Here is a 27,505-nt window from a genome sequence, read left to right on the forward strand (position 1 = left end):
TAAAAGAAATATTTTTTTCGAATTATGAAATTTTATAAACAATCAAAACCAGCCATAAAAGAAATATAACTGACTATAAAAGAAATATAACTGACTTTAAAGGCCAACTATAAAAGTAATAAATTTAAAAATTAGTTTCGGTGACACGGGTGAAGATAGAAGACCAAGCGAGCATATAACTTTTAACAGATAGATTCTTGAACTAAACAAGTTTTATATCATCGTATTGTTGTGATTTAAGACGAGTGTTTATGAACGTTAGCTTTATGTATAGGTTTTCTCTAAATCAAAAGACAATCGTGTATTCACATGCAATAAGTTTAGTCAATTGGCATTTGTAGGATTTATGGATTGCTAAATGTCTCTATAATTGTTGTCTCATAAAGTAAGAGAGAGAAAAGAATGTGGACAAAAGTTTGTATATAGTTTTTTTATTTCTCTTTAAATATGTATTTGTAATTTTGTATTGAATATTCATATATATATATATATATATATATATATATATATAGACTGTTTATAATTTATATGGCTTTGACTAATGTAACAAAAACAAGAAAAATTGCCATGTATACTCTCATTGTTTTTCTGTGTGCTTTGAGCTGCTTCTTCATACATTCATCAGGTTTATCGTTATTATATTAATATTTTTCTGCAACTCGAGATTTACTTAAAGTAGTGATTTATTAATAACAGGAGCTCAACGATCATCAACGGCTTTCACAGGAGTGAACCTAAGTTTTGAAGATAATCATGTAAGTAACTTCGCTTATAAATAATTTGCTTCACTTTTGTAAATTCCACTTCTTGATAGTAATTGAAGAAACATGGATTCAACCCGGGTCGGGTCGAGATAAATGTTTTCCGGTTTTGAACATAAACGAAGCCACACATTGATATGCTTCTCGGGATTGCTCCGGATCTGCCATGGACAATGGCGGAGCCAAAAATTTTTTTTTATGGGTTCAGAATTTTTCGGTGCTTGATATTTTTCCGGCGTCAAAGTTTTCGTGCCGGATGGTTTGGGTCAGTCATTTGGCCAACTAAATAAAACTCAATATCTCTATCATAAAAAATTTACATCGTCGTTGTTTTCGGCTTGAACTAGTGAAAGAGGCTATAGTTTGGATATGGTTGATAAAAAAGAAATTAACAAATCGTTGTTTTTGGCTATTTTTCTATTTAATTTTTATTTTAGTATCATGCTTAATGTTAATTAGGTAGGGCTTATTAACTCATATTATTAATAATTTTGGACTTTTTTCCAATCTACATAACATATATGGGTTATTATTGGCCAATTAATAACATTTGTTACTAATTTTTTTAGTTTTTTTTAAGTTTTTATACTTTAAAAACAATTATTCATTACTAAAGAAAACTTTTTAACTGAATTAGTCATAATCAATGGGTTTGAATATTTTTTTAAAATGATGTTGGGTTCTCTCGCCAGAAAAGAATGGGTTCGTTTGCTAGAATTGAACGGGTTCACTCGTTAAATCGTACCTATATGTTATACATGAAACAGAAATTGACCGTGTTCGGCCGAACCCGGTGAAGCACATGTGGTCATGGAAGAAAGGAAAAGTGGGAGAGTGGAGGTGACCGTCAAGAGTTCCATCTATTCACATACACAAAAAGTATGTTAACTCAGTAGTCACTATATGAAACCCTAATTTTAGTGGGCCAAGCCCGGGTAGAGATTACCTCCACAATACTCCGGCCCATTGGGCCTTGTTAGTAAGAATAATAATATAACAAATACAACACGTACGTAATATAAAACGTGAAAATCGTAGCTGAGTTCTAGGGTCCTATCTTTACGTTAATCATAAAGCCAAACAAACAATGTTTTGCAATTCACTCATACTCACAAGTTTCCAAGAATTTCATCTTAGTATAGTTGATCCTTGCACCTGTTGATTAAGACCCGATTCGAGATAGTCAAACTCCTAATAGACCCGTAGAGTGGGTTAGACCCCAATAACAAAATAGAAGAAGAGAAACCAAACTTGAGACAATTTTCTGATTTTTTTTTCTCAAACGAAGTTTACAATATGTAGGAAAACAAAGACATAAAATAGGAAAAGATAAATCAATAAGGAAACTAAATAAAAGATAACTTAATTAATATATTAAACTTAAATAATATTTATGATCATGAAGAGGTAGGTCCCAGCAAAGCCCAGTTGGACCCGCAAGACTCACCTAAAAGAGGGACGTCTGCGCAGAAACCAACTGGATCCGCAGGACCAACCATGCTCAGAGACGTGACGTCCTTACGCGCAGTACGCAAGCTGGTCCCGCAGGAAATGCCTCCCGATGGTGAAGGACTCCGCCTGTTCCCGCAGCCTCGGATACAAGCCATCAGGGAAGGCCACCCGCGCAGCAAGGCTACACGCACAAGGCACTTAGCTCTCAGTGTCACCTGAAGGAATGAGCGAAGCCGGGAACAATCCCGCACAAGGGCGGGAGGGGGAATACTCCCGCCCAAATAAGCCAGTCCGTACGATACAGGAAGATCTTCTGTACTGTACCTGACGAGGTAAGGGAAAAAGATCTGACTAAAGATACGACAGCTTATTGACAACAGTATGGCGAGCAGCATGCTCCTGCACTGTATGTCACTATTAGCCGCTGCCTACTCACCAACTACTGCCATACCACGTGCGTAGCCGTCAGTTGGTGGAACAGGAATAGTATACAGCAGGCCTGGTCGCTATCAGCCGCTACCTACCCACCAACTACCAGCAGGGCACGTGCGTAGGCTACTGTTGGTGGAACAGGAACACTGTTGCAGCCGGCCATACCTCCTTGGAAACCTACCTTCGGCTATAAATACCACAAATGGTATGACCATCTGATCTTATCATATCTTATCTTATATCATCATAATATACCTGATATCTGCTCTAGCAATCTCTTAATATACTTTTATATTTAAAGAGCAATCTAGTCTGATTCTCACGCCGGAGGGTGGTCACAAGGAGGAACCCCCCCCTTCTCAGTGACGAGCTCACGGTGTCTGTTTTGCAGGTTATCAGAAGAACCATCTTCCAAGGGTCTAACCCCTCGTGGGAAACATCTCTCCAACCCCCAGGTTACCAGTAATCTGTCCGGGGTCGTTGGGTTAGTGTTTCTTCATTGGCGCCATCCGTGCATAAAGCTAGAACTTTATTCTCCAGTTTTTTCAAACTTTCTACAAAAGATGGTTAGAGAAATTCCGGTAACCACAACCCCAGCTACTGGGGTGAATACCGGTAACACAGTTTTTACAAACACTACCCCGGTTACCCAAGCCGGGACAAGTGAAGTAAATTTTACGAACACTACCCCAGTTACTCAAGCTGGGGCAAGTGCAGTAAATGATCGCCTACTGGGATCCACTGATACCCAGCTTGAGAAACGAAGACTCCCCCGCCAAACTCTCGATGAAGTTAAGGCATGGGCGGAGGCACGACAAAAAGAATTCCAGGCTGAGTTGGACGAACGCTTGCGTTTCGTACAACAGGCCGACGAACTCGAATATTGGGAGGATGACTCGGAGGAATCCGACTCCGACGCGAACCCTCGCCATAAGGCAAAAGGGAAGCGTAAGGAAATGGAATCCCAACCGAAAAGGCATTTTGGACAAACCTTCAAACCAAAAAACACAGGTGGAAGTCCACGAGACTTCTCCCAAACGTTCAGACCAAACGTAGCAAATGCGGGAACGTCCAAATTTGCAAGGGACATTGCGGAAGCAATCGCCCCAAGGAGTGCCAAACAAATGCCTAACATAGGCACATATGACGGTATATCTGATCCAGACGATCATTTGAACAGATTCATAGCTGGGGCAACCGTCAGCAATTGGACGGAACCCACGTGGTGCTACATGTTCCAAATGACCCTTGTTGGGGCTGCTAGAGCTTGGTTTGATCGTCTACCGGTCAACCACATCTACGACTGGGCAGACTTCCAGCAGAAGTTTAGCCAACACTTCAGCCAGCAACGGAAGTATACCGAGGAGCAATGGACAATCCTCAAATGCATACGAGAAGAAGATGAATCTCTGCCAAACTTCATCACTCGCTTCAACTCAAAGAAGCTAAGTTTGGGCAATATCAGCGAAGATCTTGTTCGCGCTGCCTTCATCCAGGGCTCGCATGACCCAGAGCTCATCCGCACCCTAACGGGTAAAGATGGCATGCCATCCACATGGGATGCCATCATGACAGCAGCAAAACGCTATGCGGAAACGGAGAAGCAACTGGGTAGAGATCTCCCCCAGAGCACAAACCTCTACACTCAGAAAACGAGAGAAGACAACGTCCTCACCGCCCGATTAAATAAAAAGCGGAAGCTAGGCATTTGGCAGTCAAGGGTAAACTTTGACACCTCATCCGGCTTGCAACATCGATTGGGCGGAAGGGATAATGTGCATCAGCACCGGAACTCCAGATGGACGCCACTCACCAAGAGCGTCACTGAGATATTCGCTACTGAAGAGCTCCCGTGGCCAAAGCCTCCAATAATCCGACATCGTCACGATGCTGATCGGAGCAAATACTGTGACTTTCACAAGACAAAAGGCCACAACACTGAAGAATGCACAGACGTAAAAGACATGGTTGAAGCATTTGTCAGAGATGGGACGCTCGCGCACCTAGTGGCGCAATAAAAGCTGAGCAGGCGGGTGCGTGTAGAACCCCAGCTGGGGAAAACACGAATCAAAATTCCAGCTTCAATATCGAGACTACATGCTGCGTAAAGAACGAGATCCCGAACCAGGTGCGTATCGGCTCGATGGCACTCCCATCCCAATATGATGGAAGGGAGCTCATTTACACAGTTTGCATGTAAATCAATTCCAATTTGTAAAGAAAAGGCCAAGAGCCACTTCTAATGGAAATGATTCTCTTTAAGAACATCGAAGCTGATGATTTTACATTTATACTTTTCTGAACACTAATATGCCGGTTTTCACCGCATAATTAAGTGAAGTCATTGCGTGGGAAGGCGGTCCTACCCGCACGAACCCAATAACGTGACAAACCTTCACGCAGGTCAGTTGAAGGGGAAGAGTTCAATTATCCCATTAAATGAAAGTGCCGGTCTATCCGCATGAATCATAACGAGGAAACTGAATAAAAACCTATTGACAACCGCGCGTCGAACGGTTCAAAACAATTCTTAAAAAGGATGAGGAAAACCTACACGCAGGTCAGATAAGGGTAAAGTTTTGCCATCCTACTAAGTGCAAGTGACGGTTCTACCTGCACAATCACGAAAGAGGAAGCAAAACTTCACACCTATTATCAACCACGTTCAAAGGTTAACTTATCCTCAAAGGATGAGGAAAACCTACACGCAGGTCAGATAAGGGTAAAGTTTTGCCATCCTACTAAGTGCAAGTGACGGTTCTACCCGCACAATCACGAAAGAGGAAGCAAAACTTCACACCTATTATCAACCACGTTCAAAGGTTAACTTATCCTCAAAAGATGAGGAAAACCTACACGCAGGTCAGATAAGGGTAAAGTTTTGCCATCCTACTAAGTGCAAGTGACGGTTCTACCCGCACAATCACGAAAGAGGAAGCAAAACTTCACACCTATTATCAACCACGTTCAAAGGTTAACTTATCCTCAAAAGATGAGGAAAACCTACACGCAGGTCAGATGAAGGTTAAAGTTTAGCCATCCTACTAAGTGCAAGTGACGGTTCTACCCGCACAATCACGAAAGAGGAAGCAAAACTTTAACCCATTATCAACCACGTTCAACAGGTTAACTTATTCTAAACACTTGGAAAATTGCTAATTTAAACTAAGTATGCAAGTCATAAGTTTATAAAGCAAGGAACCCAAAGAAGGAAATAACAATCTTATACGCAAAAAGATTTATATTTCACAAATGAATTATTACAAGAATGGCCGGGTAACTACCCGCCTACGAAAAGAAAAATAAATACATCCGTACAAGACTATCCTAGCAATGGGAAGGGATCTTCAGGATCAAGCCTCAGGGCCGCCTCCACTTGGACCCGCTCCATCAGAAGAACGAGGCGGTTCGAGGAAGGCTTTAAGGACAGCTAACCCATCATCAGCAGCAGCTACTTGGTTCACCTTCTCCACCACTGGATGCGGGAAGGCGGCGTATTGATTTACTGCCTGGTCATATATGGCTTCAGTATCAACATTGTACAAAGGGAAGTTGGAAGGCGGGAAGCCTTTCTCAACGAACCCTAGACCAAGCAGGAAGCCAGCCCGTTCCCCATCCTCGTGAGAAGCATTGAGGGCTGCACTCATAGCATCGTCGTAGGATGTCTCTGAGAAGACCCGATGCACAACCTACAAAGAAAATACAAGTGTCAAACACCTTTTCTATGTACAAAGGAAAGCGTGAAGACGTAAAGCTAAAATACCTGAGGCAACGCTTCTCGAAGAAGCCATTCCTTGGCAACCAGGGCTTGGGTGCAGGCGCGTTCGGCTTCGCTTTTATTGAGGTTGGCAAGTTGCACTTCCTTTGCAGCAGCCTCTTCAACGCCCTTAAGCTTCCGCTCGGTGTGGTCAAGCACGCCCCTCTGGTCCAGGATCTCTTGGAGCTTCTTGGCATCTTCCATGGCCAAGGCATCATGAGCACGTTGGAGAGCCTCTAATTTGGCCTTGAGCTCCTCGTTCTCCACGCGTAAAGGCTCAGCAACGGCCTCAGCCTTGGTGGCCCTCTCAGTTGCGTTCCTCGCAGTCTCCTTAGCCAGCCGAAGCTGTTCGTTAACAGCTTGGGCAGCCTTGGAGCGGGCCTCGAGTCGCGCTTGAACTTCAACCTCGAGGGCCTTGAAGGCCTTCTCCTTCTCCGCAGCAGCTGCGGCCAACCGTTGGTTCTCCTCCCGAAGAGCCCGCGCCTGAGATACGTCCTTGGCGCGAGCTGCTTTCAACTTGTCGTTTTCACGACAAAGCAGCTCGACGCGCGGCTGCATCCGGGCTTGGAGAACCCGAAGCTCATTGGTTAGCCTACCCTCCTGGTAGCTAGCCATGGCTTCCCCCAACGCACCATGGGGAGCAGCGTGGCGAGCCCATTCCACGCACTCCACAGGGGTACGAAGGGTTGTTCCTCGGCGTATGTTCCATCGCGGAACATACACTTCATTGGAATCCGACACTGCAAAAAACAAAAAAGCAGTTAGGAAAAGATGATAAAAATAAAAGTGAAAAAGGGCCAAAGGAACCCTACGCACCTGTAGGGTCTATAACAGGCCGATAGCCGCCGAACCCATCACCTGAACCCAAAGGAAACCCATCCAAAAGGTCAGGCAGATGGGAAGGTGGCAAAGATTGGCGAGTACTCCCATGCGTACCTGATGGGCCGGCCGTCGGTGCCGGTGGCGGGGGCATGGTGGCAGCCGCCGCAGTCGCTGCCGCAGAATCCGCAGCAATCGTAACCACCGGCTCGGTAAAGGACGCTGTAAAAATGGCACTCACGGCCGGCGGTGACGTCAACTCGGCTGGAACAGTCGACTCAGAGTGAGCAACTGAACCAGCGGGACCAGGCGCAGGCGCCTGGGTCGACGCCTCAGGTAGGCTGACCAAGCCTACCGTCATCGGCGGAGAGATACTACTCGGCACTTCACCCTGGAATGCGTCAACATCCACGCCTGCACAAGAAGATAAGTGTTTAAATAAATTTAGTGAAATCTACAAAGATAAGGATGTTTCTACTTACGGGTTTTCTTGAGCCTGAACGTACGGACGGGCGGGGACAAGCCAGATGGGGCCGGTCTCTTGACGCCGGTCACCGTCGTCGTCGTTGGTTCTCCGGAGGTAACAGTCGTAGCCTCCGGAGCAGTGGTCTTCTCACCACCGGGGTTCCCCGCCACCTCTTCACTATCTGACTCGGTGTCAGATAGAAGCACCGGATCAGCTGTGGAGGCCACCTTCTCCTTCCCTTTCCCGCCGGCAGCCTTCTTCTTCCGCACTAGCGGAGGACCATCTGCGGATTCCTCAGAAGAAGACAGGATGTAAGGAAATCCAGCAGCGGGTACAGCATTGAGGGGTTGAGGATAGAATATCGCCTTACCTGGCCGCCGGTGGCTCAGGATCTCTTGGCCCGGCGGATAGACCTCCACAAACCGATCCGCCGTTTGCTCCAGGATGGGCAACTCATTCTCGTCTAAAGCACGAGTGCCCACCCGCACGGGACCATCAGCTTCCCGCGGGTACAGGAGCGACTCCAAGTCATTCCCCTCTGAAAGAAAAGAAACAGTTAGAAGACAAACTAATATCAGCAAGAAAGACAAGACATACCATAAGGAATAGAGTTCAAACCGTATTCGAGAAGGATGGGAAACCGGGACGCATCCTTCCATACCCGGCTCATCCCCAGCATCACCATCCCGGACTCCGCAAACCGGTAAACCGGAGATTGGACCCGGGATATCTTCGCGAACCACTCCGCCTCCTGGAAGCGTGAAGGCTCGGAAGCGCTTGCCCCTTCTTAAACTTCATGGCAATGGGAATGGCGCAGGCAGAAATGTAGAAGAACTCCCGCTTCCACGATCGGAGACTGCGCTCGGTCACGCAGATCTTCAAACCCTTAATACGGGTTGTCAGGGTGTACCACCCCTGGACGCACCTCCAAGTATAGAAGGTCATCAGGCGGTCCACGTAGGGCTCAATACCCAGAATCCGGCAAACCCACTCGAAGTGCCGGACCTTGGCAATCGCCATCGGATGCACCTCGGTCAGGTGCACACCGTGCCTCTCCAGGACACGGTACACAAACTTTGTCAAAGGAAACCTAAGGTTCCCATAGACAAAGAATGCAGCATATACCCCGATCTTGCCACTGGGGGCATCGTACACAGTCTGGTGGGATTCAGGAAACTCAGGCTCAAGAGACTCAAGCATGAACTTCCTGACGATGTACTGGTACTGATCGACAGGTAGAGCACACTGGCACTCGCCAGCAGTACTCCTATCGTCGGCTACAGCTTCAGCATCATGAGAAGACATTTTGCAGAAAGAAGAAAGTGATTTCGGGAAAATGCTTGCCTGAAAAGGGGAGCATTTGCCGGAAATCACTAAGAAGAAGAAGAAAGGTGAAAGTGTGGATTACAAAGAGGACTCTCCCCCTTTATATACTAATCGCAATTAATGCGGTGAATTTAATGCGGAGGAGAGAGAAATCGAAGGTGCAATGAAACTATGACACGTGGCAAAAAGCAGGCTGGCAACAGCTGTTGAAAGGACGTGTGCCAGTAATTTCGCGGCCACGCGCCCAAAAAATCGCGCCCACGCGCCTGAAAAAGCGTCTGGAATGACCATATAACGTCACGTCACCATAACTTCCTGCACGTCCTGACACAGTCAGAAGAAACTGTCGCACGACGTTTCAGAGGTTTGGACTGTTCCTATCTTTCCACCAACCTTTCGAATTTCAAAATTCAAAATTTAAAAATATTAAAAAGTAAGCGGGAAAATACCCCCTTACCTCGGCAACCAAGTAACTATAAGACGGGTGCGAGTACAGTATTAAGGCAAAACCCCACATACCTAGCACCCGCAGGGAATTGAAGCCAAGAAAACCTTGGCGAACAAGTAACCGTAAGACGGATGCGGGTACAGTGTTAAGGCAAAACCCTTCACATACCTAGCACCCGCAGGGAATTGAAGCCAAGTACCTCGGCAACCAAGTAACTATAAGACGGGTGCGGGTACAGTGTAAAGGCAAAACCCTTCACATACCTAGCACCCGCAGGGAATTGACGCCAGGAATACCTTGGAAGTAAAGTAACCGTAAGACGAGCGCAGGTACAGTGTTAAGGCAAAACCCTTCACATACCTAGCGCTCCGCTGGGAATTGAAACCAAGAAGGATCTTCTGGGCAATGCTTGCGGAAACGGAAATAACATCCCCGCATAGCGGGAACGTCGAGAACTACGTTGTTTGAAGCTCCAGGATGGAATTGGTGGTTTTAACATAATTGATCACTATGTTCAAAACTACCAAAACCTCATGGAGAATCCACACAAGTGGGACTCAACGCTCCTGACTTGCGAGGAGGTTACAGACCTGCCCGCATCATACCCAAAGACCAAGCAGGAAACTCGGGCATTTCTGCAAGTGACAAGGACTTCCGCGGGAAGAATCCCCATGGAAAACCTTAGAAAAACCCTTTTCAAAACCCTCTGCTTAAGTCCAAAAGTTCACCTCACTTTATTAAACACTCATGAGAAGAACATTGGACTGGGGGGACTTGAAGAGGTAGGTCCCAGCAAAGCCCAGTTGGACCCGCAAGACTCACCTAAAAGAGGGACGTCTGCGCAGAAACCAACTGGATCCGCAGGACCAACCATGCTCAGAGACGTGACGTCCTTACGCGCAGTACGCAAGCTGGTCCCGCAGGAAATGCCTCCCGATGGTGAAGGACTCCGCCTGTTCCCGCAGCCTCGGATACAAGCCATCAGGGAAGGCCACCCGCGCAGCAAGGCTACACGCACAAGGCACTTAGCTCTCACTCAGTGTCACCTGAAGGAATGAGCGAAGCCGGGAACAATCCCGCACAAGGGCGGGAGGGGGAATACTCCCGCCCAAATAAGCCAGTCCGTACGATACAGGAAGATCTTCTGTACTGTACCTGACGAGGTATGGGAAAAAGATCTGACTAAAGATACGACAGCTTATTGACAACAGTATGGCGAGCAGCATGCTCCTGCACTGTATGTCACTATTAGCCGCTGCCTACTCACCAACTACTGCCATACCACGTGCGTAGCCGTCAGTTGGTGGAACAGGAATAGTATACAGCAGGCCTGGTCGCTATCAGCCGCTACCTACCCACCAACTACCAGCAGGGCACGTGCGTAGGCTATTGTTGGTGGAACAGGAACACTGTTGCAGCCGGCCATACCTCCTTGGAAACCTACCTTCGGCTATAAATACCACAAATGGTATGACCATCTGATCTTATCATATCTTATCTTATATCATCATAATATACCTGATATCTGCTCTAGCAATCTCTTAATATACTTTTATATTTAAAGAGCAATCTAGTCTGATTCTCACGCCGGAGGGTGGTCACAAGGAGGAACCCCCCCCTTCTCAGTGACGAGCTCACGGTGTCTGTTTTGCAGGTTATCAGAAGAACCATCTTCCAAGGGTCTAACCCCTCGTGGGAAACATCTTTCCAACCCCCAGGTTACCAGTAATCTGTCCGGGGTCGTTGGGTTAGTGTTTCTTCAGATCATATCAATTTTACCGCCCCTTCAAAACATTCTTGTCCTCAAGAACGGAAAGTGCTTTCCATGGTCGCCATTCGACTCTTCTATCCGCATTCGGTGCAGTCATAACGGCCCGCCAAAATGATCGGCACTTGCGTATTCCCGTGGCATTCGGCTCAATTGCGACGTGATACCATGGTGGGCACCACCCCCTTCTCCCAAATTCACATTCGAGCAATGATACGGAGTTTCGTGCGATGTGATGGAAGGTTGGGAAAAGTTTTAATGTTGGCTCTGGTTTGTGCGCCGGTTTCGGTTTTAATGGGATGTTACCAGCTTGAAGTGGTGCATGATTTGCAGAAATTGGTTTTGAGGTTTTAAGCTTGAATTTGCTCAACGTGGACATATGTTGCATGTGAATTAAATTGGGTGGTAGGTTTTATTTTTGAAGACATTTGGTTTTTATTGTTAACAAAGAGAGCCAAATGGATGGTCTTTTTGGGTCATGGTGGTTGTGGGGTTGCTGGTTCGGCTAGGTTGTTGTTAACTGTGCAAATATAGGCCATGGTTTGTTCAGCTAGTTTCAGGAAGGTTATTGGTGGTGGTATTATACTTGTTGCAATTGTTGGGGTCGGTGCGTTGGCTCTGGTTGATCTGAGACGATAAAGTTGGTGATGGCGGCCGCGAGGGATGTGGTGTAGGTGTATAGCGCTTCGATGTTTGCGGCTCGTTGAGCGGCCATGGCGGCATTATGCTGCAGCAACCGGTCGAGTCGCTCCACCAAGCCCATGATTAGGTCGTCACGCGACGAAAGAGGGATGAGGACGATTGATGAAAGCACCAAATTGATAGAGACCCAATTAGAGATGGTCAAACTCCCGATAGACCCGTAGAGTGGGTTAGGCTCCAAGAACAAAAAAGAACAAGGGAAAACAAACTTGAGACAATTTTCTGATTTATTTTTTCTTTCTCTAACGAAGATTACAATATACAGGAAAATAAGGACATAAAAATAGGAAAAGATAAACCAATAAGGAAATCAAACAATAATACAATAATGAAACTAAATAAAAAATAAACTTAATTAATATATTAAACTTAAATAGTCTTTATGATCATATCACCTATATAACCTTTTTTCGTAAATTGTCATTTGTGTTCATGTGTTTTTCTCGTTTCAGTCTAGCTTGCTAACGCCATTAGTTATTTTTTTTAAGTTAATGTAAAATGACTAAAATACTCCTAATAAGAAATAAAAATACTAAATACAATTTTTTATATATAAAAAACAATCTTTATCTCTCTCATTAGACCTCTAAAACGAATTCTCATCCTTAGATACCAAACTATCACTACCTCGACCGTCCATACCACCATCCCCAACGATTACTCCAGGTACCAAGAAAACTTGGTTTGAAAAGTAGTCCACTTGCAACTATGACTTATGCAAAATCCTCCACTTTATGACATGCCGTTAGGTCTTCATTTGCCCAACCGTTAGAGACCTGGGCATTTCGATATGCAATCTTACAAAATAACACAGATTGTACTATATTATTATTATTATTATTATTATTATTATTACTAGTAAAAACCTTGGCGATGCGGTAGCGGTGACGAAAATTTATAACACGATACTCATAAACATGTATTCAACCGATCAACCAACAGCATAAATAATATCAGCAAATATGTATCCAAACAAACTCATAATATGGATTGATACGTGCAAAACCGCAACACCAAAATACTATTTCTTCAAAATTTAACATTTAGTGTGGTATAGATAAATTTGCAGCACGACACAAATATGTACAAAGAAGAATCAAAACAACCTAACATCATAGCATCCACAACAAAGACGCACAAAAACACCAAAAAAATATGTCTATTCATCTACCACATCATAAAAACATTGTTGTTTAAAAACATATAAAACTCAGATAATAAGGAATCTTAAAAACATCTCCCCCACTCTCATTCTTCTGGCCCACTACATGCACACCTCAACTAATTTTTTTTTAGTTTTTGTCCAAGTACATCTTTGAAAATGAGCACTAATAATGGCTCCTACGATAGACAAAAACTAATGACATGTCAAAACACCAAAAAAAATCTCTAGAAAGATGTTATTCGAGATATTCTCAATTTGGGGATTTCTCAGGCCACGGTGAGTACGAAAGGCAGTCTTAGCCTCTCAGGCACGTCCTCCTCTCTAATATTCAATTGGTGATAACCAAACCTTATATATATTTATGAAAAGAACTTGGCACCCTGAAGCTGGTCAAAAAGATCATCAATATGAGGAAGAGGATAACGATTCCGAATGGTAAACTTTTTTAGCTCCCTATAGTCGATGCATAACCACATACTACTATCCTTCTTCTTTACAAATAGGACTGGTTCACCCCAAAGTGAAACACTCGATATTATAAATAACCTCTTGTCGTTGCTCTTTCAACTCTTTCAGTTCCAACGGGGCCATACGATGCGTTGCCTTGGAGATTGGCTCGCAACGGGAATCATGTCGATAGTAAACTCTACTTCACGATCGGGAGGCAATCCCGGTAATTCATCCGGAAAAACATCAGGAAACTCTCGAACCATAGGGTGGTCATCTATGCTACCTTTGTTTGCCGGTGCATCCAAAATTGATGCTAAGAATTCGACGCAACCATGTGATAATAACTTTTGAGCTTTAAGAACAAAAATGATCTTAAGAGATTTATGAGGGTGGATCCCTTGATAGACATAATCAGGACTATGAAGATCACCGAATATGACTCGTCGAGAATGACAATCGATAGAAACTCTATATTGAGTTACCAATCCATTCAGAGAATAATATCTAAATCATTCATTTGTATGGGTAAAAGATTCTCTTTACGCACGAGGGAGTTAATACTAATAGGAGAATCACGATATACATGTGTAATAATCATCGAATTTCCCATGGGAGTTGAGACGGATAGGGTATGGTCTAACAATGACGGTTCAATATTAAGATATTTAGTAAATAAGTGAGAAACTATGGAATGCGTCTCCCCCGTATCGAACAACACACATACGTCACGTTCACCAAGTTGAAGTATTATGGATACAATACCTGGGTTACTAGCAGCCTCAGTAGCGGTAAGTGCGAAAACTTGTCCTCTAGGGTGATTCAATGGTTCCAACGGTATTCTTTTTATCTCCTTGATTTAGACAATCCTCGATCTTATGTCCGGCTTGGCCACACCCGAACCAATTTCTGGAAGCTTGGTGGCATATTCCTCGACGACCCTTCCCACAAGTGTTGCATGGCTGAATCAAAGTTTGGTTTGAGTTTTCTTGTTGATTGGTGGTTTTGCTATGAGGGGTGCTTGATACGGTTAAATCTGATTTTGTGTCGGTCTTGTGTTTTGGGGTCTAGGTTGCGATGGTTGCATCTGGTTTCCAGGGCTTCGTTTTGGCTGAACTCTGCGGTCTTGCTGGCGTGGTGCAGTGAATGGCTGGTTCGTGGTCTGGGTGGGTACTTCATCTCTTTCCCTTTTCTTATTGCCTCCCGCACAAGATAGGCACTCCTTCCTCTCGGACTTAAAAGTCGTGATTGCATCAGATACTTCGGTAAGTTCTTTGAACTTATACATAATTGATTTTCAGATTCGATCACAGACCGCCCATTTACACTTTTCTGCTTGCACCTGTTCTGACCCTACTGCATCCCCAACAATGCTAGCTAACCTTGCAAATGTGTCATAAAATATGACGCTAGTTCATCATTGCCCTGTCAAATAACAATATACTCCCTAATCTAAGCTTCCCCATCAGCTGTAGAAAAATATTTATCACAAAAGATCATGCGTAAATCAACCAAGTGAAGTGTAGCAGCATATGTGTCTCCTCCTTTAACTTGCTTGTATCCCTCCCAACAAGTTTGTGCGCCGTCCTGTAATTTGTAGGTGGTCAATTTAACTTTTTACTGGTCTGCAACTCCCAGCACTTCAAAGATCTTCTCAATATGGGCAATCCGGTTTCTGGCTTCAATTGGAGTGGCTGTGTGGCTGAAGGATTTTGACTTTTGTTTTTTAGAACCTCTCAATCGATAGATAGAGAGTATATTGTTGGACGTAATTTCCATCTTAATAGGCTCATCATGTGTAGGTGACCATGTTGGACCTATTGGGCCAGTGTGATTCACTAATGATATAATGGGTTTATAGGGTTTCAATTAGGGTTTTATTATTTTTGGTAATGTCTTGGCTAGCAAGTTAGGATAGTCTATATAAACCAAGTTATAGTTAGACATTAGAAACATACACATGAGATGCAACCGAGTTAGGGTTCATCTAGAGAAACACGAGTTATGTTTAATAGGGGTTTTTGATTTATATTTCCTCTATATAATATTGAGAGTTATTCAATACCAATTATTGTATATTTACGTATTAGTGAACATTATCTATCCGGGACTTGATACATCAAGGTGTATGAATTAAACCTTCTAATATGAAGGAAAAGAAAGAGCTTGTAACTCATATTACATTAAGTGTATTATATATAATGTACTCTAAATTAGTTACACATCAATAAGCATGAGCATTATATGTAATACTAGTTTGAGGCCCGTGTATTATACGGGTAATTAATAAAAATTTTAAACTTTAACCATTATATGATATACAATCAACAAAATGATCATATATTGTTAATACAATTACAATTTATATGAAAATTACATAAATTGCATAGCTAAGATTACACTATGTTACAAATAAGTAAAAACTTCATTGTACACTACATTTATGATTGTATTGGTCGGTATACATTGTTTATCAAAAAAATAAAAATCTTTAGTTCATGTCTGTTTTTAACTATTGGTAAGATAACATAAATTTCTAATTATAACTCTTGATATAGCCACGTATAATTGTCCGTGTGACAAATAAGGTTCTTTCAGGTACATACCAACCCTACATGTTATATTGTTGTTAAATATTAACCTTAGTCATATGAATGTAATTGCTAGGAAAATAACAAAGATATATTAACCTTAAAGTCATTGTTCAATTAACAGTGATTATTCTGAGTTCGTAGAATATTAGAAAATTTAAAATTGCATAAAGTGAATGTAGTGATTCTTATATATAATAGTTGAAAGTATTGGATAAGATATGTTTAAATGTTGAATACTATTCTCATGTTATTAGTTGATATTATGGGAAGTTGTTGAAATAATTAATTCATCGATATATATATATATATATATATATATATATATATATATATATATATATTAACAACTTATAAAGAGAAAAAAAAAACAAAGATTTCATATTTTATAAAAGCATGGTAAATGACTTTTAACATGATTAACCTTTTTGTAAATTAATGTGAAAATGGAATATAATTGAAATGTAACAAGGAGCATGATTAAATTACAAATAATAAAAAAATAAATATAATAAATATTTTTATTAAATTACATTATAATTAAGGTGTGAATCTTAATAAATATTTATAACATATTCTAATAATAAATATTATAACTTTATTTTTTTTAGAAAATTTTGTGTATAATTTTATTATTTTGAATATAAATCATAATAAACACTTTAATTATGTATTAACCAACATGTAACACTAACATAAACCAAGTTCATTGTATTTGTATAAAAATAAAACAAATCAGTTAATGTAATATTAAAATTATGTAATTAACTAATGAAGACGATATTATAGATTCAATATCCTAAATGATTTTTGGAAAACGAAAATAGTGGGATGAGATTGAAACACATTTTTTGGTTTAAAATTTTGAACGCTTTTAATTAAATAATGTCTTAAAAGACATATTAAATTAAATATATTTAAATATATAAAAAACTATATATCAAGTCATAAAATATATGTTTTTAAAGCATTTTGGCCTGAGTATTTAAAAATAATGTTCATTTTTTATTGCTAAAACCATTTATACTACACAAAAAGTCATATAAATACATGACATATAGTAAATCTTTATACATATGGATTATAATTATAATATTTAACTTCAATAATTTAATGCTAAACATCAAGAATTCAAGATATATATATAATAGGTAATCTCCTTGTTTATAATTTTTATACAAAATGTTTGGAGAAAATTAAGAACGTCCTGCTTGCGGTGCGCACATATAATGTATATATGCGTGAACCCTCGGGTGGGCAAAAGTGAAATTGCACTAATTTTGACATCATTTTACTAATCTCGTGAAAATAATGTTAAAAGTGACGGAAGGTTAATCAGGTATTATGTGGTGGCGTTGATAGCCAAAAGACAATGGTACATGCATCAATCGGCTGGTGTCCCAATAGTTGATTGCCATGTACCTTATGACCAAGGCTTGATGCAAAACTACTATCGAGTCGGGTGGGTCTCATCGAAAGAAGTCTCTCTATTCCTACGGGGTAGAGGTAAGGCTGTCTATATCTTACCATCCTCAGACCATATCATAGCTTTGCTATTGACGTGATTTATTGAGTATGCTGATGATGATGATGTTTGGAGAAAATTAAGAAAATACACATTTTTCTGAGTTTAAATGTGTATAAGAAAATTTTAAGCATAACTTTGAAACCAAACTTATATAGAAAATTATGCATTGTTGCTGAAATCTCAGTTTAAAAACAATTTTTAGTTTATTACCTATACAAATCCAAATTCTTGGACAATGATGCACATTTATTTTTTTTAATTTGCAATTACCCATGAATTTAAAATTTTGTTCTAACAGGCTTGCAACTTCAAATTTGATATTTTCTTATTTTCCTATTTCACAAATCGGTTAGAATTTACGTTTAATAAAAACAAACTTGAATTAATATATTGAAATTGTTTAATAAAAGATAAGGGCCATATTGAAATATGTTGAAAAAAGGTGAGGAGGGCTATAAGATTGACAAGTGACAAAAATTGATAGTATTTTATTAGTATAGATAGATAAATAGATAGGTTTTTTTAACGGATATGTAACGGTAAACAAACAAGTGTTTTATTATTATCATTATTATTGTTATTATTATTATAGTTATCAATTGATCTAAAAAAATGTTCGTTGTAGGTAGTAGTGAATAATGGCATTGTCCGGATGACTTTTTCGAATCCGGAAGGTTATATTATAGGCATACAATACAAAGGAATCGACAATTTGTTGGAAGTAAACAATGATGAATCAAATCGAGGGTAAAAAATCTTAGTCCTTTATTTGTTTAAATGTTATTCACATGTAACATAAATAAAGCAATCACAAGTAACACAACCTTTTTTTTTGGTGCTAAATTTCATCTGGCTCTTACCATCTGGCGGAGGGTTTTCCCCGAAACAGGTGATCGGTTTGGGTTACCCAACATTGTCTATGTCCGCAGACGTATTGACTCATCTTTTGTCATTGGGTTACCCATGTAGCTGGGCTTCTATTCGCTGGCTGTTAACAAAAAAGAGAGAGAATACAAAACAAAATGAACAGTAGATAAACATCTTGGGTTTTCCAAGTTTCCCCCCTTAATAGTGGTGTTAAATGCAATATCAATAGGTACTGGGACCTCGTTTGGAGTCCACCAGGAAGTCCTGGAACAACAGGGACTTTTGAAAGGTAATATTATGAATCAATCATCGACATCGATCCAATCATTCACATCTTGTTCTTGAAGGCTATGACGTTCATTATCAATCACAATACATATATAGGATCGTAGGAACAAGCTGTGAGGTTATAGCTGAAACAAAAGAACAAGTGGAACTCTCATTTTCGAGCACATGGAATTCATCACTAGAGGGAAAGCATGCCCCGCTGAAGATAGACAAAAGGTGATGGATACATGCAACTTTCTAATTAATTTTATAGAGAAAAAAAAAGATAATTATTTTACCATTTTAATAGGTTTGTGTTGCTTCGTGGTTCTTCGGGTTTCTACTCGTATGCTATCTATGAGCATTTGGAGGGATGGCCCGGTTTCAATCTTGCTGAAACTCGGATAGTTTTTAAGCTTAGGAAAGACAAGTAAACACTTTTCCAGTGTCTTGCATGTTTATCTAAGTGTCCATTCACTACATATAACATTATATTAATAATAAGGACGTCTGTTTTAAATACAGGTTTCACTATATGGCGATGTCTGATTATAGACAAAGGTATATGCCTTTGCCTGATGATCGATCACCTAAAAGAGGTAAACCCTTGGCTTATCCGGAAGCAGTACTTCTCGTTGATCCAGTGGAACCCGAGTTCAAAGGAGAGGTATATCTTTAACGTTTCGAAGCAAGTTGATAAATATTAGTATTATGCTAGCAAACCTGGTGCACAAGACTCTCACACACCCTCGTATGCTTGTGTGTGTTGTATGCATGCCTAATGCTTTCCTTTTCCTCATAAAGGTTTTTGTTTTTGGTATGTAGGTAGATGATAAATATCAATATTCACGTGAAACGGAGGATCTAAAGGTCCATGGATGGATATCCACCGATCCTCCGGTCGGATTTTGGCAAATTACTCCCAGTAATGAGTTTCGAACAGGCGGTCCCACGAAACAAGAGCTTACTTCCCATGTGGGACCGACAAATTTAGCTGTACGAATAACAAGATTGATCATCAGATCCCAATAACAATTTTATGCACATTTATGCATCTTATTTCAAGAACTTGCAGATGTTTGTTAGCACTCATTATGGAGGAAGCGATTTAGTTATTAAATTTAAAGACAATGAGAAATGGAAGAAAGTTTTTGGCCCTGTTTTCATGTATCTTTGTTCAACCTCGGCAGGAGAAGAACCTCTTACGCTTTGGGAGGATGCCAAAAATCAGGTATTTAGTAGAGATTATATCATTAGAATCCTGAATCAGCAAATTAAAATCAAATAAATTATCTATTTTAGTGATTATTATTATTTGAATTATCATATACTTTCTTTTATTATCATAACTTAGTTAATTTTATCGTAATCATTTTCATATTAATCTCTCTCTATAAAAGATTTACTTCTCAGTTATTCAAGCTGCACACATAAAATATTATTATTCACCAATACAACATTTTCAGTTATATGAAATTCTAATTTCATATTGTTCGGTTTCAGATGCTAGAAGAAGTTGGAAAATGGCCTTATTACTTTCCAACTTCACGCGATTTCCATCAAGCTCACGAACGGGGTAGGATAAGTGGTAGATTATTTGTATATGATAGGTTCATAAGCCACCAACACTCGCCTGCAATCAATGCTTCTATTGGACTAGCTCCGCCAGGAGACCCCGGATCATGGCAACGCGAAAACAAGGTTAGTTAGCATCATATGAGATCAAAGCACCATCGCAATATATATACACACACTAGCTTATACGCCCGTGTGACACACGGGTTGAAAAAAATAAAATTCGAAGCATATTAATAAATAAAAGTTTAAAAATCAAATTAACATTTAACCAAGTTACTCAAATGAACGGGCTTAGACATGTGTCGCTTCTAGTTTCCATTTGCGATTAAGTTAACACCAAATTTAATATACTATCATGTTCATCAAACATAAGTCCGCGTCTCACCTTTTACACACATATTTAGCAAACACAAGTCCACGTCTCCCCTTTTACAAACTCTAGTATATATGTATGCCCATGTGACACATGTTAAAAGTTTTATTTCTAAACCATATTAATAATATAATCTATGAAGTTTTATAAATCAAATATATATGTAGCATAGTAAATTAAATATGACATAAAAGATGAAAAAAAATACGTCAAAATTAAACTTATTACATTATATAAAATTTGATGTTGTATTTGAAATATTACAATCACTATGAAGATAAGACTACCGTATATTCAACAATTTGAAGTAGTAGAGCAACTTTTTAATCAATATTCTCCAGCTCCTAATTCTTCAACACCTTTTCCAAGCTCATAAGCTCCTATCGGACTACCTCTCTTCCACCATTAACCTATTTATATTTATGTTTCTAAAATATGAGTATTACTAATTAATAATTATATATTATGCATTTAATGTGAATGAAGGGAAACACTACATTGATACCAGGTGTAACAAAATCCTGCGCAAAGTTGTTCCGACCCTAAGACATCCCAACCAGAAACAATTCCGGCCGAAACCCCTACCAACCCGAACAAAATAACACATTTTTTAGTCGACCCGTAATGACCTGAAGTGTGAACCCCTTGTGACATCAGTTTACCACAATCCATACACCAGTTCAAATCAATAACCAATCACTATATGCTTATTTTGTTTTGGTTTAGTGAGTTAGTTTGTCGGTTTTTGATTCGGTTCGGTTAATAACCAAAACCAAACTTAAGCTTGAATTTTAGATTAGAGTTATATGAATAGTTTGGTTCAATTAACCAAGGGTAAAAAAAACCGATAACCAATATTCGGTTAATCAATTTTTGTTTAATTTCGGTTAGTGGTTCGGTTATTTATCTATTTCGTTTTAATATCACCTTATATAAGTTAATCTTGTGGATCTACACATTTCCAGCAAGTAAATTGTGAAAACCTCAACATCCAAGCAGGCATGTTATTAGATAAAATCATTTCTAAAGTCTAAACCATCCAGAATATTTCAAGTAGGTAAACTTCAAATTATAAGTTATGGTCTACCTATGGAAAAAATTTACCTGACAAAGCAATTTGTATGGTAGTATTAGGATTGTCTGCAATGCATTCCACTCTCGAAGTTCCCAGCCCAATATCTGCTTAATCTTCAAACTTTGGATCATCAATAAGCTAAATCATATAATAATAAAAAAAATCTTATGAGCATATAACCCAATCCCTTATTTATAATCGATCCAAATGCACAGTAATATTATGTGCATCTGATTATCACATCTTGCATCAGCCTTTAGACCATTGACTTTTATTGGTTAAAATAGACCACAAAAGTCAAACTGCCCGAGAAGTCAAGTTTGTTGATGAAAACAAACAAACATAAACGAACATAAATGAACACAAACGAATATTCCAAGTTTGTTACACGAGCTCTAAAACTAGTATGTATATATATATATATACATGTTATTTTTATACACATATGTACAATTAAGATACATGATAGTGTATACTATGTAACTGGAGATTATATGATAGTATACATATATGTATAATTTAGCTAACCCGAGTTTTTTTTATGAAACCAGGATGCTAGATAAACGTTTTGGTTTTACTTTTATAAAATTTTTGTTTTATAATAGTTTTTTAAAAAGTTTTTTCCGTATTTCAAAATGGTTTTTAAAGTTCTCAATTTTAAAAAGTCTTCTAATATATATAACAAATCCACAGTCACATATCTGCAGGGCTATCAGTTTTGGAGTAAAACAAATATTGATGGCCGATTTTCGATTGAAAACGTCTTGGCTGGGACATATAATGCATACGCATGGGTCCCTGGATTCATCGGCGACTACAAAAGCGTTAGCACCATCACTATCATAGCAGGTTGTCAAATGGAACTTGGTGATCTTGTTTTCGAGCCACCAAGAGACGGTCCAACGTTATGGGAGATCGGGATACCTGATCGCTCGGCAGCTGAATATTACATTCCTGATTCTGACCAGACGTATACTAACCCGTTTCTAGACAATGATCTTAACAGGTAAATGTTATTCAAATTCGGTTTTAGCTTTGAAACTTGATCCAAGATAATAAGAGAGATCTGTTTCTTGAGTAGGTTTAGACAATACGGATTGTGGGAAAGATATGCAAAGCTATATCCTGATGGTGATTTGATTTTTACAATTGGTCAAAGTGATTATAAAAATGACTGGTTCTTTGCACACGTAAACAGGCAAGTATTATGTTCTCTCCTCTTCTCTTCAAAACTGAATTCTCATTTTACCATAGGATTGTCTGTTTTATTTAGTTAAAAACACATTGTCTCAGGATCCTATAAAAACAAGTTACAATTTGTTTTCAGGATCCTATAAAAACAAGTTACAATTTGTTTTGTGAACGTAAGTTCACTCAACTGTCAAACGGGTCCGATTGGTTCGGATCACGGTTTAGAAAGGGTTAGGGTCGAAACATGTCAACTAAGAAAAGGGTTGTTTTGGTTCGGGTCGGTATGAGTTCGGGTCAAAACAGATCCGAGTCGTAACAGGTTCGGGTTGGGACGGGTCCAGGTAAAAACGGATTCGGGTTGGATTAAAAAAATAAGCACAAAAGTCATAAAAGGAGATACATAAAAATGAATTTATGCGCGTACGAACACTAGTCCGGGTTACGCAAGCATCAGCACCTGTTACACGTTCGATGTAGCTTAGTGCGCGTATCAACATCAACCCAGGTTACGCGCGCTCCGACAGGTGTTACGTGCATACCCACATTGGTTACACGTCTGGTGTCAAGTTATGCGGGTACTATTATTAGTTATTCGGGGTACTATTATTGGTTACGCGTTTGATGTTGCGTTACACGCACTCCACTAGTTATTATTAGAGACACATTATTTTTATATTTTTAATATGTATTTTTTTGAAAGACATTTTTAATATGTATTACTATAGTTACTAAAAGTCTCAGTCAAAGTCATAGTCAAAATATTATTGCTAACATTTTTTTAATGAGAAAATATTGATCCTTTTATATATAACACAAACCGAACTACATCTGGATAATGGGTAAGCGAGCAACAAGCTGCGCCGCTATCCCCTTTTGAATCGCAAAGCCTATTCTACTAAATATAAATCCTTGGTTCCTCGGGCTCTGCGAGTCACTGTGGACCACCTTCTGCACCCGCTCGAAGAAGCAAACCGCCTAGGGAGCTAGGGATCCAAAAGTGTCGAAGGCAAATGGAATGAACACGTGCTGATTCTCCAAACACGATGTCTCATGCTTAGCAACCTTCCTAGACTCCGCTCTCAAAACCGCCTGTCCCGGTACGAAGCCACTGTCTCTCAGCCCCACCAACGGGGACACCCCAGTGAATTCAACACACGCATGCTTACCCCCTGCCCAGCCAAACACAAGAACATCCGCAGGACGCAGGGTAGATCTTCCCTCACGCGGATCAGTCAAAAAGTTAACAGGTGCCTGTTTCTTGGCTGAGATCCTGACACGTCAAAAAATTAACAGGTGCCTCTTTCTTGCTAATATTAATTACAGGTAGGTTATGTGTCTAGTTAGTTCACTGTATATAAATATTGTATAAGTTATCAATATAAAATGTGGTTGTTTATAATCTTCCAATATTGTATTTGATTATTCTTCTTCCAACTACCATGGTTGATCATTTTCTTTATATGGTATCAAAGCGTATATTTTTAACGAGTAGCTCATGATCATGTAACCATCAATCTCCTTTCTTCATTCTCTATTCCAGTAATATGCTTGATTTTCTTCTTAAAATGGTATTAAAGCTTCTCCATCGAGAAACTCTTGATCCTCCAACCATCAATATCGTATCTTCTTTCTATATTCTAGTAATATCCCCTATTATCACAATATTACTCATTCAAACACCATCACTCTCTGCTACCTACAATCAATTATCCAGCCATCTTCTTATTTTGAAAAAAATACACCTACATCGGCATGGCAATGGTTACTTCTTCAAACACAACTACTTCTCTGTCTATATCGATTAAATTTTGCTAAACCTATAATCCTATCACCGCCACAATCATCATTTTTCCGGCGAACTCTACCTTTGATCTTCTATCTTATGTTTCATTCACCCTCTTAAAAAACCCACATAATATATCTTCTTTTGCTTCATCAACTTCATCATCAACTTCTTCTCTAGCTCAAAAATAGCAATAATCTACTTTCATCCAAGACTAGACTTGTCCTATGGTCGTTCATCTTGCAATGGCATATTAGAGACACATTATTTGTATATATTCAAAATATGTATTACTCTAATCAAAAGTCTTTATCAAAGTCATAGTCAAAATAATATTACTAGTATTAATTACATGTAGGTTAGTTATGTTTCTAGTTCGTTGTATATAAATATTGTATGAGTTATCAATATAAATGTGGTTGTTTATATTCTTCTTCCGATGTTGTCTTTAATTATTCTTCTTTCAAATACTATGGCTGATCATTTTCTTTATAGTCATGTCTCTAGTGTTGCGTTACTTGCGTACCGTTACTAGGTAAATGTCTAATGTCACATTATGCGCGTACTGACACCGTTAAGCGTTCGATGCCCCGTTATGCATATACCCAAACCGGGTTGTGCGTTTAACAGTACGTGGTTACAAATCTGATTACGATGTTGCATGCGATGTCAGAGATCGACGAAGTGAAAGCTAAGAAATGTTGACTATGAATATCCCCATCGTTATCTCCACCTTTAGCCATGGTTGTAGAAGCCGTAGGTACAGCCAATTCTGTCAACTGGAGATTTGCGAGTACTTGACCATAGTTGGGGTACTCGTATATGACTCACCGAGTACTCAGACAAGGCGGCGGAATACTCGGGGATTACTCATTAAGTAATCGACGCCTGGACGTGATTTTTACTACCATGCCTTTAGCCACCGATTTGCTGGTTCCCTTTTATAATCGTGGTGGAATAATCGCGGCTATAGGATGATTTAGGGGAATAAGCCATTTCGCAGTGTACATGCTCCTTCTTTGACATATCTGGTGGCCAAAAGATTTTTGGACGAATATTGGTTTTAGGTAAGTTGTAGGGGGAATAAGCCATTTCGCAGTGTACATGCTCCTTCATTATTGGTCTTCAAATTATGTGTATGTGTTTTTCATTTTAGTGCTTGGTTGTGAGTTGAGGAGAAATAAAATGTATTTTTCATGAGTAAATTTGGAGAAACATTGTTCGTTCTCCATAATTTGTTAATGTGTTTTCTGAAAATGGTTGTGAGTGAAAAAAAAAAGAAAATGTAAAGATAAATGTATAAAATGTATTATTTAATTGAAAATTAGAGATAAAATATAGTGATTTTCTTATTGTAATTGAGATTTGAAGAGATAATGGATTGGGAATGCTCTAAGAGCGGGGTGCTTTAAGAGCATGTCCAAACCGTCCACTATCTCCGTCTCTATAATCACATTAAAAAACATTATATTTTTCTCTTCTGTTCAATTAAATTTTTATCTTTTATTATTAACCTTTTCTCATTCATTCACTTATAACCATTTCAAAACCCATTAATAAGTTATAATGTGTGAACAATGTTTTTCAAATTACTTATAAATAGTAACATTTTCACTTTCTTTCATTCATAACCACTCACAACTATTTTAAACAAAATAGAGATCTTCCTAATATAATTTAAAGTACTTGTTGCGAATGCTCTAAGTTACTAGTACATGTTTGTATTGTTTTAGATAATTGAATAAAATAGAATGACATAGTTATCAATTTAGACTACACTTGAAACAACTAAGAAATCGGAATGGCCGAACTGCAAAAAATATAAAAAGAAAAAAGAAAATAAAAGAGAGAACTATTTAGACAATAGTCGTAAAAGTTAACAAACTCCAAATAAGATTTTGAACTCAATAATTTATATTTAAGAAATCTAGGAAATAACAAATTTTATATAGAAATAAAAGTGGTACAAATTTTATAGAACCTGAATTAGAAAACTTGCTCTAGGCCTTTTAGTATGTTTCTGTTTTTGTTTGCTTTACAGGTTGAGTTATGACATTATGTACGAGAAAACGACATGGACAATCAAGTTCAAGTTAAACAAAGTGAACAAAAGTGCAACGTATAAACTAAGATTGGCTCTAGCGTCAGCTCAATTATCAGATTTGCAGGTATTTTATAATATTCGACCTCTCACTTTGCTTCTAAAAGGTTGTGACCAGATTTCTCATTTCTCAGGTTCGAGTTAATGATCCAAACACTGTATCACCGTTATTTTCGACTGGAATAATCGGGGGAGACAATGCAATTGCAAGGCATGGGATACATGGGCTGTACTGGTTATTCAACGTGGATATACCTGGAAACATTCTAAACTCTAATCGAGAAAACGCAATTTATTTAACGAAAATAAATGAAGGAATCATATTTCCCGGAGGGATAATGTATGATTACATTCGTTTAGAAAGACAGATTTAAGTGCAACTTCGTACCAATTTTCAGATTTATGATACCAAGATAAACAATGCGTGAATTGTTATTTTGTAATGTAGGGGAGATTATTAGAAAATCATTGTAAACTGCTTAGCCAACCTCAAAGCAGAAACTAGCTAGTTTGCTTTCACTATATATTCATGCATGTTGGGTTTATGGAGGCTTAATTGGGCCCGGGTTAGAAGACATCTTTAGTGGCAGATTAATTAACTTGAAGAC

The 27,505-nt window shown here is 39.3% G+C and overlaps 1 protein-coding gene across 1 annotated transcript; it reads left to right on the forward strand.

The window, feature by feature from the left end:
* The first annotated feature begins 734 nt into the window (after window positions 1-734).
* On the forward strand, window positions 735-27,304 carry LOC143625213 (uncharacterized). The gene is made up of 12 exons (XM_077095628.1): window positions 735-755; window positions 18,288-18,409; window positions 18,759-18,818; window positions 18,914-19,033; window positions 19,107-19,226; window positions 19,322-19,463; window positions 19,622-19,792; window positions 19,872-20,027; window positions 20,300-20,497; window positions 22,530-22,828; window positions 26,838-26,964; window positions 27,032-27,304. Exons 2-12 carry the CDS (start codon window positions 18,315-18,317, stop codon window positions 27,269-27,271), a joined length of 1,728 nt encoding a protein of 575 aa, XP_076951743.1. The 5' UTR covers window positions 735-755; window positions 18,288-18,314; the 3' UTR covers window positions 27,272-27,304.
* The last annotated feature ends 201 nt before the right edge of the window (window positions 27,305-27,505 follow it).

This window comes from Bidens hawaiensis, unplaced genomic scaffold, assembly GCF_021521415.1.
Source record: "Bidens hawaiensis isolate Kalapana, Puna unplaced genomic scaffold, B.hawaiensis_p1.1 tig00004021_1, whole genome shotgun sequence".
Taxonomy (NCBI): domain Eukaryota; kingdom Viridiplantae; phylum Streptophyta; class Magnoliopsida; order Asterales; family Asteraceae; genus Bidens; species Bidens hawaiensis.